Here is a 12761-nt window from a genome sequence, read left to right as displayed (position 1 = left end):
CTTCTTCCAAGGCCACACTGTTCATAGCTGAGGTGCCATTCTCCAAGCACGCTTACACACAAGCATGACACAGTCATGCACCCAACTGTCACACCCACGTGCACTGGCTCTACATTTACCTTACAGCTTTTTCTCAAGACAGCTTCGGGGTTTATTTCTTGATGCATGCATTCTAGTTCATTGGTTTTTAACAACAAAACACCACTATGAATCTTCTAATGATGCCCATGAATTCATGATCTTTCGCTCTAATAAGCAATGTTAGAATGAGCTTATCTTTGTGTATCACCTTACCCATACACTAAAGTTTCCCCTGAACTAATAGATCAGTCCTAAAAGAAAAAGAAAAAAAAAAGACTTCCTTTTCAAACCGATTTTCCTTAGGTAATTAACATTCATTATAATCTTGTTTTTTGTTTGTTTGTTTTGTTTTGTTTTTTGAGACAGGGTTTCTCTGTGTAGTTTTGGTGCCTGTCTTGGATCTTGTTCTGTAGACCAGGCTGGACTCGAACTCACAGAGATCCACCTGGCTCTTCCTCCCGAGTGCTAGAATAAAAGGTGTGCACCACCGTCGCCCAGCTTGTTATAATCTTGAAACATGCCTACAGTTAGTAAAAGTTCAAACTGAAGACAACATTATAAAACTTTCTCATATTACATATTCAATTCTGGTTTTTATTTTATGACATTTATTTATTTAATGTATGGCAGGGGGTAAGATGTCACTCCGTGCACATGCAGGTCAGGGACAAACCTTCAAGAGAGTCTGTCCTTCCTTGCACCTGCAGACCCCCAGAGCTGGAACTCAAGTCACCAGGCATGGTGACAGGAGTATTTACTTCTCTGAACCAGCTCACCTGACCAAAGTCTGCTTTATTATTAATTCATCAGGAGTTCATGATAGCGATGACATTTGGAGTTTTTTTTTTTTTTTTAACAAACAAAAACCATATTTGACTAATGAGAAATTACCTGAGTGATATTTTCAGAAGACATAATTGCCTGATTATAGAATATGCGTCCAAAGTGGTCCCGGTCTGGAAAGGTGTCTGCTTGCCGGGGTAAATTGGCCCCTCCCGAGTCAACTGCATGAGGAAAAGGAGAAGTGAGCACAGCTCAAGGAATGGGAACAGCTAATCAGATCCATTAAGACCTAAGATAACTAGATCACTCTCAGTCACAAAAGCTTGCCCACTCCCTCGGGAGTCTCCGATCCCAACACAACCACAGGTTTCCTCCCAACATAGTAGGCTTTCCAACCTTCAATCAAAACTCCACATGAACCAACCGCTCAGGACACTGTCCCTTAAAGAGCAACCAAAGACCCAGAAACACCATGAATGCATCTCCCTAGACCAACACAAGAACCACGAAAGGATTAATGGGTAATTTGCACGTTGCTTTCTTGTACTATTTCTCGTTTTCATTTGTCTAGATTTGATTTTTTTTTTCTTTAAGTGGTTTAGTTGTATGGCTCATGCTGTGATCCTCCTGCCTCAGCTTCCTAAGTATCAAGACTGGTTTTACTACAGACTGAAGTAATGGACGAGAGTGCCTGCCATCACTCAGGATGACCAGGCATGTGAAGCCAGCTTGGGCTATACAGGGAGACTTTTGTCTCAAAACAGATTTTTTATTTCATAGCTGTGTGATTATGAGACCACAGGTGTGTTTCCTGGCCATTCTAAACACCGCTATCAAATGAACAATAGTAACCATTTCATAAAGCTATGAGGAGGACATGAAATTATGAATGTAAAAACCCTTTAGTCCAGCATCTACTCTGAGTGTACAGAACAAATGTTTAAAAAAAAAAAAAAAAAGAGCTAGGTGTGGTGGTACACACCTTTATCATCCTAGCTCTCAGGAGGCAGAGGCTGGAGGATCTCTGTGAGCTCCAAGCTAGCCAAGGCTACACAGACCGTGTCTCAAAAATTAGAGAAACAATTAGAAATGAACTAATCCTACACCTACTATTATTGCCTACAATCGTTGTCTTTTATTATTTAATATTTTGCATCCCGTCTCCCATTAAATATGACCTCCCTGAAGACGGAGACAATGTTAATATTCTCCAGCATACCCGCCCCTGTAGCGACCGGCAGGCGCCTGCAAGCAGCTTGGCTTCATTTGCTATTTCCTATGTGTACAAAGAAGTTCACACTATGAGTCAACCAGGCAAATTCACTTTCCCAGAAAAAGGAAAAAAAAAGTATCTCTATATTATGACCTGTTTACAAATAACGTGTGCTAGGGTTTGGGCGGACTAAACCAGCTTCCAGAAGCTGCCAATTCTAAATTGCTTTGCTTTTAGATTTGGTTCAAAACAGCCGTTAATGCAAATATAGTTTACTCTCAAATGAAAATTGACTCTCTCTGGAAATTAAGAGCATCTTAAATTAAAATCTATTAAAATTACATAATATTCAAGTATTTAACACACTGCCTGACTCTCAAGAGATCCATAAATATTAGCTATTTTTTAATAGTTTGAGTAAATTAGAGTTAACAGAAAAATAAGATATCCAGGGGTAAAGCTAGCACACAACAAACTGTTAATTTACCTCTGTGGTACTACGGGCAGTTCTTAGTCACCTTCCCCTCAGCAAACACTATATTCCTTTCTCACTCAGGAGGAACCAGCGGGATTTTAGACACCAGGTAGTGATGTCATGCACACAGCCCTCTACACGGGCTTCCACTCTACCAGCTACCACACACAGTTCACAGTGCACTTGTGACTTGCCCAGGTAGATGCACGGGAGCCTGTTCTGCAGTGCGATCTCTTGTGCCCGTATGTGCTTCTTCACAGTCACCGGGTAGTAGGAGCCTCCTTTGACGGTGGCATCGTTGGCCACAATCATGCATTCTACCCTGAAAGGCAGAAATTCCATTGCAAGAGACTGTGAGCTTTCTGCAAAATTAAAGGCAATTAAGCTTATGATAACTAGAGCAGGCCATACAGCCTTCGATTACTAGTGCCTCTCTCTAGTTGATGGCCTCACGCTGTAAAACCAAGCTTTGGGGGCTGGAGAGATGGCTCAGAGGTGAAGAGCACTGGCTGCTCTTCCAAAGGTTCTGAGTTCAATTCCCAGCAACCCCATGGTGGCTCACAGCCATCTATAATGAGATCTGGTGCCCTCTTCTGGCCTGCAGGCACACATACAGGCAGAACATTGTATACATAATAAATAAATAAATCTTAAAAAAAAAAAAGTACAACCAAGCTTTAACCATGGTTCACATTCATTAATCCAACAGAAAATGATCACTTTTGACAAGATTACATACTCACATTTGATTTTTAAAGAGCCATTAGTCCGCCATTAGTATTGAGACATTAACCTAAGCCACTGTTCAGTGAGGTTCTTTTTGGTCCTTTTTTTTTTTTTTTTTTAAGATTTTATTTATTTTTATTTTATGGATCTGGGTGTTTTGCCTGAATGTAATCTGTGCACCACATATGTGTAGTGCCAAATGGAGGCCAGAAGAAAGTGTTGGATCCTCTGGAACTGGGGTTACAGACAGCTGTTAGCTGCACGTGGCTGCTGGGAACTGAATCCCAGTCCTGTGGAAGAGCAGGCAGTGTTCTTAACCACGGAGCATCTCTCCAGCACTCAGTACGGTTCTTGAAGTGAAAGGATCCTAATAAGATGATGATGTCTCTTTAAAAATCCAATTTTCTAGGGCAAGGAACTCTAATATAAATCTTTAAAGTGTCCTTCCAAGGGGCTGGAGAGATGGCTCAGTGGTTAAGAGCCCTGACTGCTCTTCCAGAGGACCCGGGTTCAAATCCCAGCACTCACATGGCAGCTCACTGCTGTCTGTAACTCCAATTCCAGGGGACCGGACACCTCACACAGACACACACGCAGACAAAACACCAATGCACATAAAATAAAAATAAATAAATTATAAAGTATCCTTTTAAGAAAGAAACTAAATGGGGCCAGAGAGATGGCTCAGCAGTAAAAAGCACTGCCAGATCTTTGAGAGGACCCACGTTTGATTCCCAGCACCCACATGGTGGCTCACAAGCATCTGTTAACTCCAGTCTGATCTCCCTAGGCACGAGGCACACACATGGTGCACAGAACATACATTCAGTCAAAAACATTCATGCATATATTTTGTTTAATTAAAGAATAAATTTTAAGGGGCTAGAGAGATGGCTCAGGGGTTAAGAGCACTGGCTGCTCTTCCAGAGGACCTGGATTCAATCCCAACACCCACATGGTGGCTCACAACCATCTATAATAGGATCTGATGCCCTCTTCTGGCATGCAGGTATACATGCAAAGCACTCATACATAAAATATAAATAAATAAAAATTTAAAAAAAATTTTAAAGTAGAAAAAATGAGAATAAGCTGCCAGGAGTACTAAGATATGTTTTTCTATTTTCAAAAGTGATTTAATAGCTACATGTAGAGATATTTGAAATCCAAGCACTTGAAAAGTGCTAGCAGGAGGATCCAAAGTTTGAAATCAATTACACAGTGAGTTCAAGGCCAGCCTGGACTGAAGAGTAAGACCTTGTCTTTAAAAAACAAGGTCTGCCGGGCAGTGGTGGCGTACGCCTTTAATCCCAGCACTTGGGAGGCAGAGGCAGGTGGATCTCTGTGAGTTCAAGGCAAGCCTGGTCTACAGAGCGAGATCCAGGACAGGCACAAAGCTACACAGAGAAACCCTGTCTCAAAAAAAAAAAAAAAACAAGGTCTAAGGATCTAGCTCAGTGGACATTTACCCTGAATGTACAGAGCACAGAGTTCAAACTCCAGCACCACAAGAGAAAAGAAAAACAATGTTTATTACTATTACTGAAAGACCCTAGCCCTTCAGGCTTACACCCCTAAGCCTCAGGAAAAGAGAAACTTCAAGCACCAGGAAATGAGAAACTAAAAATCTAGTTCCAAGGGCAACCTGACTCAGCCATTACTCAATCTCCCCTACAACCGGGAACAATGTAAAAAGATTTCTGTTAAGAGATGTGCTCAACTGTGACTGGGATAGTTGCAAGTGTTCCAGGAAGGACCACTGTGACCTTTGTGTAAGCTCCACTCCCGCCCTGATACCCCCCTTGAGGTTTCAGGAAAAATGTACATGCGGACGTGACTGTACTCACTCTGTGATCAGACTATGATCTTGTGAAACGAAATTGTAATCTTATGGCTTTTGTGGGTTTTTCCTTTAAAAGCACTCATGGGGCTGCAGTAAATGGGGGCTCTTGCTCTTAGGAGCAAAGTTTGCCCTTCTGTACAGAAGCTTCAATAAATTTCTCGTGCTGTTGCATCAACTGGACTGGAGTCTGGGTTCTTGGGGCGCCCACTTGAGACCCTAAACTTTGGGGTCCAACATTACAACCATAGGAAACAAAGAAACCACACACACACACACACACACACACACACACACACACACACACACACACGCAAAATCTTTCTAAAATAAATCTGTGTTGTTTGAAGTCACAACAAATACAAATTTTAAATAGTATAACACAAAGAACTGTGTATATGGATTAGCTGGGAAAGTACTGCATGATACATTTAAAGACCTAATTTCGATTCCCAGTATCACATACAGCTGGCATGGTGACATATGTCCATCATCAATCCCCACAGACATGTTACAGAAAGAAAAATAAACACAGTTCACAAAAACATTTTAATGCCCATGTGCTCTGGCTTTGCCCATCTATCCCCCATAATTTGGTACTAGAACTAAACTTTCTTTTAGAAACTCCTGTTTTTAAGCCACATGGTTCAAAAGCAGCACACCCCACAGCGTAAGAGAGCACATGAACCAGTGTGGTGGTATTGTGTTCCCCGAAATATTGTGCACTCTAATAAACTTATCTGGGGTCAGAGAACAGAACAGCCACAATATTAAACATAGAGGTTAGGCAGTGGTAGCACATGCCTTTAATCCTAGCATTCCAGAGGCAGAGATCCATCTGGATTTCTGTAGAGTTCAAGGCCACAATGGAAACAGCCAGCCATGGTGACTCACGCCTTTAATCCCAGGAAGTGATGGCAGAAAGCAGAACGGTATTTAAGGCGTGAGGACCAGGAACTAGAGCTGGTTAAGCTTTTAGGCTCTGAGCAGCACAGTTCAGCTGAGATCCATTTGGATGAGGACTCAGAAGCTTCCTGTCTGAGGAAACAGGATCAGCTGAGGAACTGGCGAGGTGAGGTGGCTGTGGCTTGTTCTGCTTCTCTGATCTTCCCGCGTTCACCCCAATACCTGGCTCCAGGTTTATTTTTATTAATAAGAACTTTTTTAAGATTCATGCTACAAACCAGGCTTTCCTACTCAGTGTTCCTGCTCTGGCTGAGCAGCCAACAGGCTGCAGCACAAACCCCAAGCCCTCTCTGTTGGCTGCAGCCACCTGTGGCCACCAGCGGCCACCTCTGCCTCTGGGTTTGAGAGCCAACACAGCCATGCAGGACTAGGAAGAGCTGTGCTAACTGTCTGAGCTCTGAGCCCTAGCCACGCCCAAACTAAGCAGGAAAGAAAGCTAACAAGGTCTGTTTTCTGCTCGAAGTAGTCTTGAGCAAACACGGGCACTGTGCTCACCACAGAAAGAGGACTGACAATATAGTGTTTAGTCAAACTTCTACATAAGGGCACTTAAGCCACAACAGCGTTCACTTTACATTTATGAAATGAGCGGACTTTCCCCGGTCCTGACACCCACACTAGAGCAGCTATAGTCCACTCAAACATCATCTTTCCTCCCACTTGCTTGTCTGGGAAAAATCTATATGCGCGATACTGATCCCTGGATATCGATGTCCATGGAGAACAATTCAAAACAATATAGTGTGTAACAGTATCGTATTGATCTTCTCAGACACAGTTCTCAGGCTGTATCTGTTTCTAGCATTCTTTCACCAGGGAGACGGAAACAACACCTACCCACTCCTTAAAAGGTCCCAGGGATAAACCAAAGTCTAATTCCGCCAAAGGACATCCCGGGGAACCAACGAGTTTGTCGGACTTGGTGAGGGACTACTTACAGGAGTAGTGGGTGACTCCAAAGAACCCAGCATGGATGATTCTTCCCCACAGCTGCACCCCTACAGGTGACACTCCTTGGCCTATACTCTAGCACCTCTGCTAGCATACAAATGGCTGGGAGGAGCTGCTGGAGTCTCAGGGGAGAGTCCAGTGACCCGCCCACCTCCTCTGAGAGAAAGCCAATCGTCTCAGATCTGACTGGGAGGAGTCTATCAAGCAGGCCCAGCTGACCAGAAGAAGATGGCAGCTGTTTCACAGGAAAAGACAACAGTCTAAGGACTGCATGTGTCGGGGAACACAGTGGGAGAGCATGTTTCCAGGTGTCCACGGTCACTGTGCCTGGAGCTGTGATAAAGAATATTCTACTTAATCATGGGTTTCCATGATAGAGGAATTCAGTTTAATTTTGAATTAGATCTCATTTTTTGAAAGATTCTTTTTAAACGGCCCAGAAGACCCTCAGGAACAATTTGCCTGCACACTGGTGAACATTAAGCGCAGAGACCACAAGGTCAAGTACCAAGGATGGTGACTGGTGAACCATGGCTCTTTCTATACCTCTCCTGAAGTCACGAGTCATGGGGTTGAGGAACACGTGCCATAAACCAGCCTCTGAGCCGGTGACAATTGCACCATGAGAGGCCAGAAAGATCAAAGACAGGCTTCCCAGGTCCCTCGATGTGGGGCAAGGTACTGGCCTCTCTGACCCTGTGTCCTTCTCTGCACAGCGTGATGACATGACAGCCCCTCTCACTCAGCTGTAGTGAGGATCAAGAGGAGCTCACACAGTCCCCGGCGCAGAACCGACATGGTAAGTTCATCATCACACATAAGCATGGGAAGAAGTTTAACACGGGGTAGAATAGATTTCCCAACCTCGACCTGGTTCTAACATCAGCATCAGAAAACCTACGGGGCTTGTTAAAACACAGGTCACAGGGATGAGTTAGCACTTCTGGGGAAGGCCCAAGAGCCTGCTGCTCTAACCAGTCCCAGGTCATGACGCTGCTGCCCGGGAACACAATGGACACTTGCTTCTCTAAAACAGCTGTATTCACCAGCTGGGCAAGAGACTAGATGGAGAGCTTCTGGAAACTCAGCTTGCTGACAGAGATTTATTTTCCCTTTCTCAGCAGGGATCAATTGCAAATAGTTTCTGGGTTAGGGCTGGGACTCTGTGCTCACTCCCTTTCTCAGCGCTGGGACTTGATTGGGTTTAAACCTGTGCAGGTCTTGAGCACGCTGTCACAGTCTCTGTGAGTTCCTATGTGTGACAGTTCTGTTGTGTCTGGAAGATGCTGTTTCCTCGGAGCCAGCCACCACCTCTGGCTCACACAACCTTTCCTCTGCCTCCTCCAAATAGATTTTTGTCTCGCTCATTTTTTTCTTTCTTTCTTTCTTTCTCTCTCTCTCTCTCTCTCTCTCTCTCTCTCTCTCTCTCTCTCTCTCTCTCTCTCTCTTTCTTTCTTTTCTTTTTAATTTGCCCTGGAACTCACTCTATAGACCAGGCTGGCCTCAAGCTCAAGAGCTCTACCTGCCTCTGCCTCCTGAGTGCTGGGATTACAGGCATGCCCCACCACACCCGGCTTTATTTCTGTTTTGTTTTGTTTTTGTTTGTCTGGGTTTTTTTCCTGCTCTTTTCTTTCATTCTTTCTTTTTTTTTGAGAGAGAGAGAAAAAAAAACATGAAGTTGTATAGGTAGAGAAGTGGGGAGGACCTGGGAGGGATTGGTGGAGGGGAAAGAATATGATCAAAATATATTGTGGAAAAAAACCAACTTTTTAATAGAAAAAAAAATTTAAAATGTCCACACCTGGGGGAAATGGGGAAATCTAAATTGAATACAGAAACTCTGGCTGATTTTGATTTTTCTCCCTTTGATTTGTGGTTTCTACAGCGCCACAGATGAACCTAATACATATGAGACACTCAAGTCTTAAAGAACACAAAGCCAACATGCAGGATGAGTGTTAACATTAGTGCAGCCATGACAGGCCGCAGACTAACAATACTGGGACTAGGCCTCATCATTACAATAACCAGGAAAAGCCACAAACTGCACCCTGCGATGGACCAATCAGAATTGAGACAAACAAGTACTAGATGCTCCAGAACATTAAGGATAGCTTACATCACGTGTATATAAATTGCCAATTTGCTTGCAGCAATGCCAGTAACAATCCCTGTTTGATGAAACTTCTGTTACCTCACTCCTGCCCAATCAAGAGTTCAACCCCCATCTGAATTCGAAATTTCCCTACCCTCACCCCCCATCCTTTACTCCTTAAAAACTCTGCCTCAACTGAGCTCAGGGCTCTCTGATCTAACCACTGTGACAGAGAGCCCAAGCTGGAGCTTGCAATAAAGACTCTTTGTTTTTGCATACGAACTCGGACTCCTGGTGGTCTCTGGGGGGCTCATGACCTGGTCATGTGCCTGCATTCTAGCAACATCTTCTTCTGCCCCTCACAATTGAGCACAGGTGGAATACTCACCCCGACACTCGTCCAATGCCCGTAATGATGCCACCTGCAGGGACTTCCTCATCGCCGTACAACTGGTAACCTGCAAACTGGGAGAATTCCAGAAAGGGAGACCTAGAGGGAAGAAAGGATGTTGTCTAAATTAAATATTTGTATTTAAAAAGTTACACATAGGAATGGAAAGATTTTTTTTCATTAACAGGACAGTATTTCAAATATGCATGTTACACATAAAAACCTACAAAAAGATTTCTAAAATGAGACCTGACAAGAATGCCATAGGAATTTATATGGTACAACCAGGTAACAGGCTACAGTAAAATACTGGAACTTACTGTTAAAGTGCTGTGCAAATGTGTATATTACCACAGAAAGGGAGTAACAGGGACCATCTACCATGTGCCTGGCTCTCTTCTGTGGGCTTCACACACACTAACTCATTAGCGAACTAGGAAACCAAAACCCAGTCGCTAGTCTAAGGTCACACAAGTTGTAAAGGGCAGATTTGGGGTTTCCATAAGCAGCCCATCCCCAGGAACCAGGCTCTTATCCAACACTGAACTGTCCACCTTTCACTTACACATGGGTTCCAGATACAACTGGGGGAAAGAGGCCTAGAATGCTAGATTTGGTAAGATTGCCTTCTGTTTTCTTTTACTAACGCAGGTGCCTGATACATATCTGCATAAAAAGGGGCTAAAAGAATATATGCTAGTGGCTGTCAGAAGGAAGCTTCATCAAGTAGAAGCACTTACATAGAGGCCTGACAACCTGAGTTTGGTCCCTGGGTCATATAGTAGAGAAGTGACTCCTGAGAGCTGTCCTCTGACTTCTACATATGTGCCAGGACACACAGGCGCCTGGGCTCACCCATGCATGCTCTCATACAAATACGATGTCATTAAAAAAAAATTTTGGTGACCAAGAGATACAGCCCAGCCGGGACAGTTCTTACCTTGCATGCACAAAGCCCTGGGTTCAATGCCCAGCACCACACTAACCAAATGTGGTGGTGCACACCTGTACATAATCCATCCCTAGGGAGATCGAAGAGGGAGGATCAGAAGTTCAAGGTTGGGCTGGGGCTGTATCTCAGTGACAGCGTTCTTGCTTAGTTTGGGTGAAGCCCTAGGTTTAATCTGCAATACTTCCAGGGGAGGGGGGCGAGTTCAAGGTCCTCAGCCATACAGTGATTTTGAAGTCAGCTACATGCGACTCTATCTTAAAACACAAAAACCAAACAGGAAAGAAAAAAATACCTCATGCACACAAGCAACTTTTCCCTTGAACCCTGTGACCCATCCTTCAGGAAATCGACCAGTCAACTCTGTACTGTCTGTAATACACACAGAACTCCCCATGCCTGCTGCTCAGAGTCCACACCCAGCACAGCACCCAGCAGAGCAGCATCTTTAACAACAGTCACACGTCATGATATGATCCAGAGAGTAGAAGCTGTGGGGTGACTCTGTCACTCACAGAAACAAACAAACAAACAACAAACAAGCCTATATTAATACAATCTAAGAAAGTGCAATGTCACCAGGCAATATAACCTTAAGGACCTAGTACCGGAAATGTCATCGCCCAACATGTGACTTAGAAACTCAACAAATCCTGTTTCATGCCTACTGTAGTTCCCTTTTTCTGAGAGTCAGAACCTATAGCCGACAGGTCCTCCGAATCAGAGCCCACCCCCTACTATTCTCCCCTCCACACCATTTGCTTCAGCTCCATGGGCTTCCTGGACACGGCTCAAACACACCCACCACTCTCACTGCAGGGTTTCTGCACCGATGTTTCTTTTTCCCACAGCACTTGTCTCATTCTAGTATGCTATACAATTCAAGATGTTGACTGCTATTTCCTATCTCCCTTTGACCTTAGGGGAACTCCAGCAGGACAGAGATGTCTGTCACGTCATTTCCTGTTTCATTTGTCCCAATCTCTCCATAAATGTGTGATGCTCTTTGAAGCCTATAAGAATCCAATTTAAAGCCATTTTTGGGGGCTGGAGAGATGGCTCAGTGGTTAAGAGCACTGACTGCTCTACCAGAGGACCTGAGTTCAATTCCCAGCACCCAAATGGTGGCTTACAGTTGTCTGTAACTCTACTTCCAGGGGACCCAACACCCTCACCCAAACATACATGCAGCAAAACACCAATGTGTATAAAATTAAAAAAAAAAAAAATCTGTTGATGAGACTGTCCAGTAGGACACGCTGAGGTTGCAGGTGATAATACCAACCCTGGGTCTATGAGATTGTCGATTCTGTCTCTGGGTAGCAGTTTTCCTCTTGATGTGTGCCGGGCCCGGGCTTTCTCGCTGCCTCCTGCAATAAAATCATAATTACATTAGAGCAGATAGACATGAGCTAGGCCTCCATCTCACCTAATGCTAGGAACACATACAATGCTCCGCTCCAAACAAGGCGCTTTAGAAAAGGTTCAGTGGGCCAGGTGGTGGTGACACACTCCTTTAATCCCAGCACTTGGGAGGCAGAGGTAGGTGGATCTTTGTGAGTTCAAGGCCAGCCTGCTCTACAGAGAATTCCAGGACAGCCAGGGGTACACAGAGAAACCCTGTCTGGAAAAACCAAGTAAATAAATAAATAAAAAGAGGAAAAATACAAAAGGTTCTGTGAGAAAGGGCTAATTCTTTTTTTTTTTTTTTTACATCATTCAATGTACCAGATGTCAGTTTTCTGCAGTAAATAAACTGAGTTTTTTAATGGCATATGCATAAAACACACACACACACACACACACACACACACACACACACACACACACACGGGTCTGGGGAGACGGTTCAGTCAATAAGTTCCTGCCATGCAGGCATGAGGACCTGAGTTTGGGTCTCCAGCATCTGTGTAAAGCCAGGCACAATAGCATGACCTCTAACCCCACACCAATGGGCTGATACATCCTGGCGCTCACTGGCAAGGCAGCCTATCTGAACTGATGAACTCCAGGTTCAGTGGAAGACTCTGTCTCAAAAACTACGATGGACAGTGACAGAGAAAGAGACGATGCTAACCTCTAGCCTCTACACACAAATATGCGTGTGTACCATCCCCCCCCAAGGTGTGTGTGCGTGTGTATGTAAGCGCTCGTACATATACACACATTCATACACCAGATGTACATGTGCATACACAGACACACTAATCTATCCCTGATCCTAGAGGATATATCATACATGTTCTAAATTCACTAGTAACTGTCCAAAGGGATGGCATGCTATTTTCCTT

At 44.1% G+C, this 12761-nt stretch overlaps 1 protein-coding gene across 3 annotated transcripts in view; it reads right to left on the bottom strand.

Moving 5' to 3' along the window:
- Positions 1-12761, bottom strand: part of Mccc2 (methylcrotonyl-CoA carboxylase subunit 2) — a 73354-nt gene that overhangs the window by 40779 nt on the left and 19814 nt on the right. For all 3 annotated transcript variants that reach the window (XM_052743440.1, XM_052743442.1, XM_052743441.1), the window contains 4 exons: positions 11756-11840; positions 9519-9620; positions 2747-2874; positions 973-1085 (listed from right to left, as the gene is read on the bottom strand). In XM_052743440.1, coding sequence (XP_052599400.1) covers positions 973-1085; positions 2747-2874; positions 9519-9620; positions 11756-11840 — 428 coding nt within the window. The remainder of the gene's footprint in view (positions 1-972; positions 1086-2746; positions 2875-9518; positions 9621-11755; positions 11841-12761) is intronic.

This window comes from Peromyscus californicus, unplaced genomic scaffold, assembly GCF_007827085.1.
Source record: "Peromyscus californicus insignis strain IS unplaced genomic scaffold, ASM782708v3 Scaffold_18__1_contigs__length_77618521, whole genome shotgun sequence".
In the NCBI taxonomy this organism is placed as follows: domain Eukaryota; kingdom Metazoa; phylum Chordata; class Mammalia; order Rodentia; family Cricetidae; genus Peromyscus; species Peromyscus californicus.
This window is presented reverse-complemented; position numbering and strand designations above follow the sequence as displayed.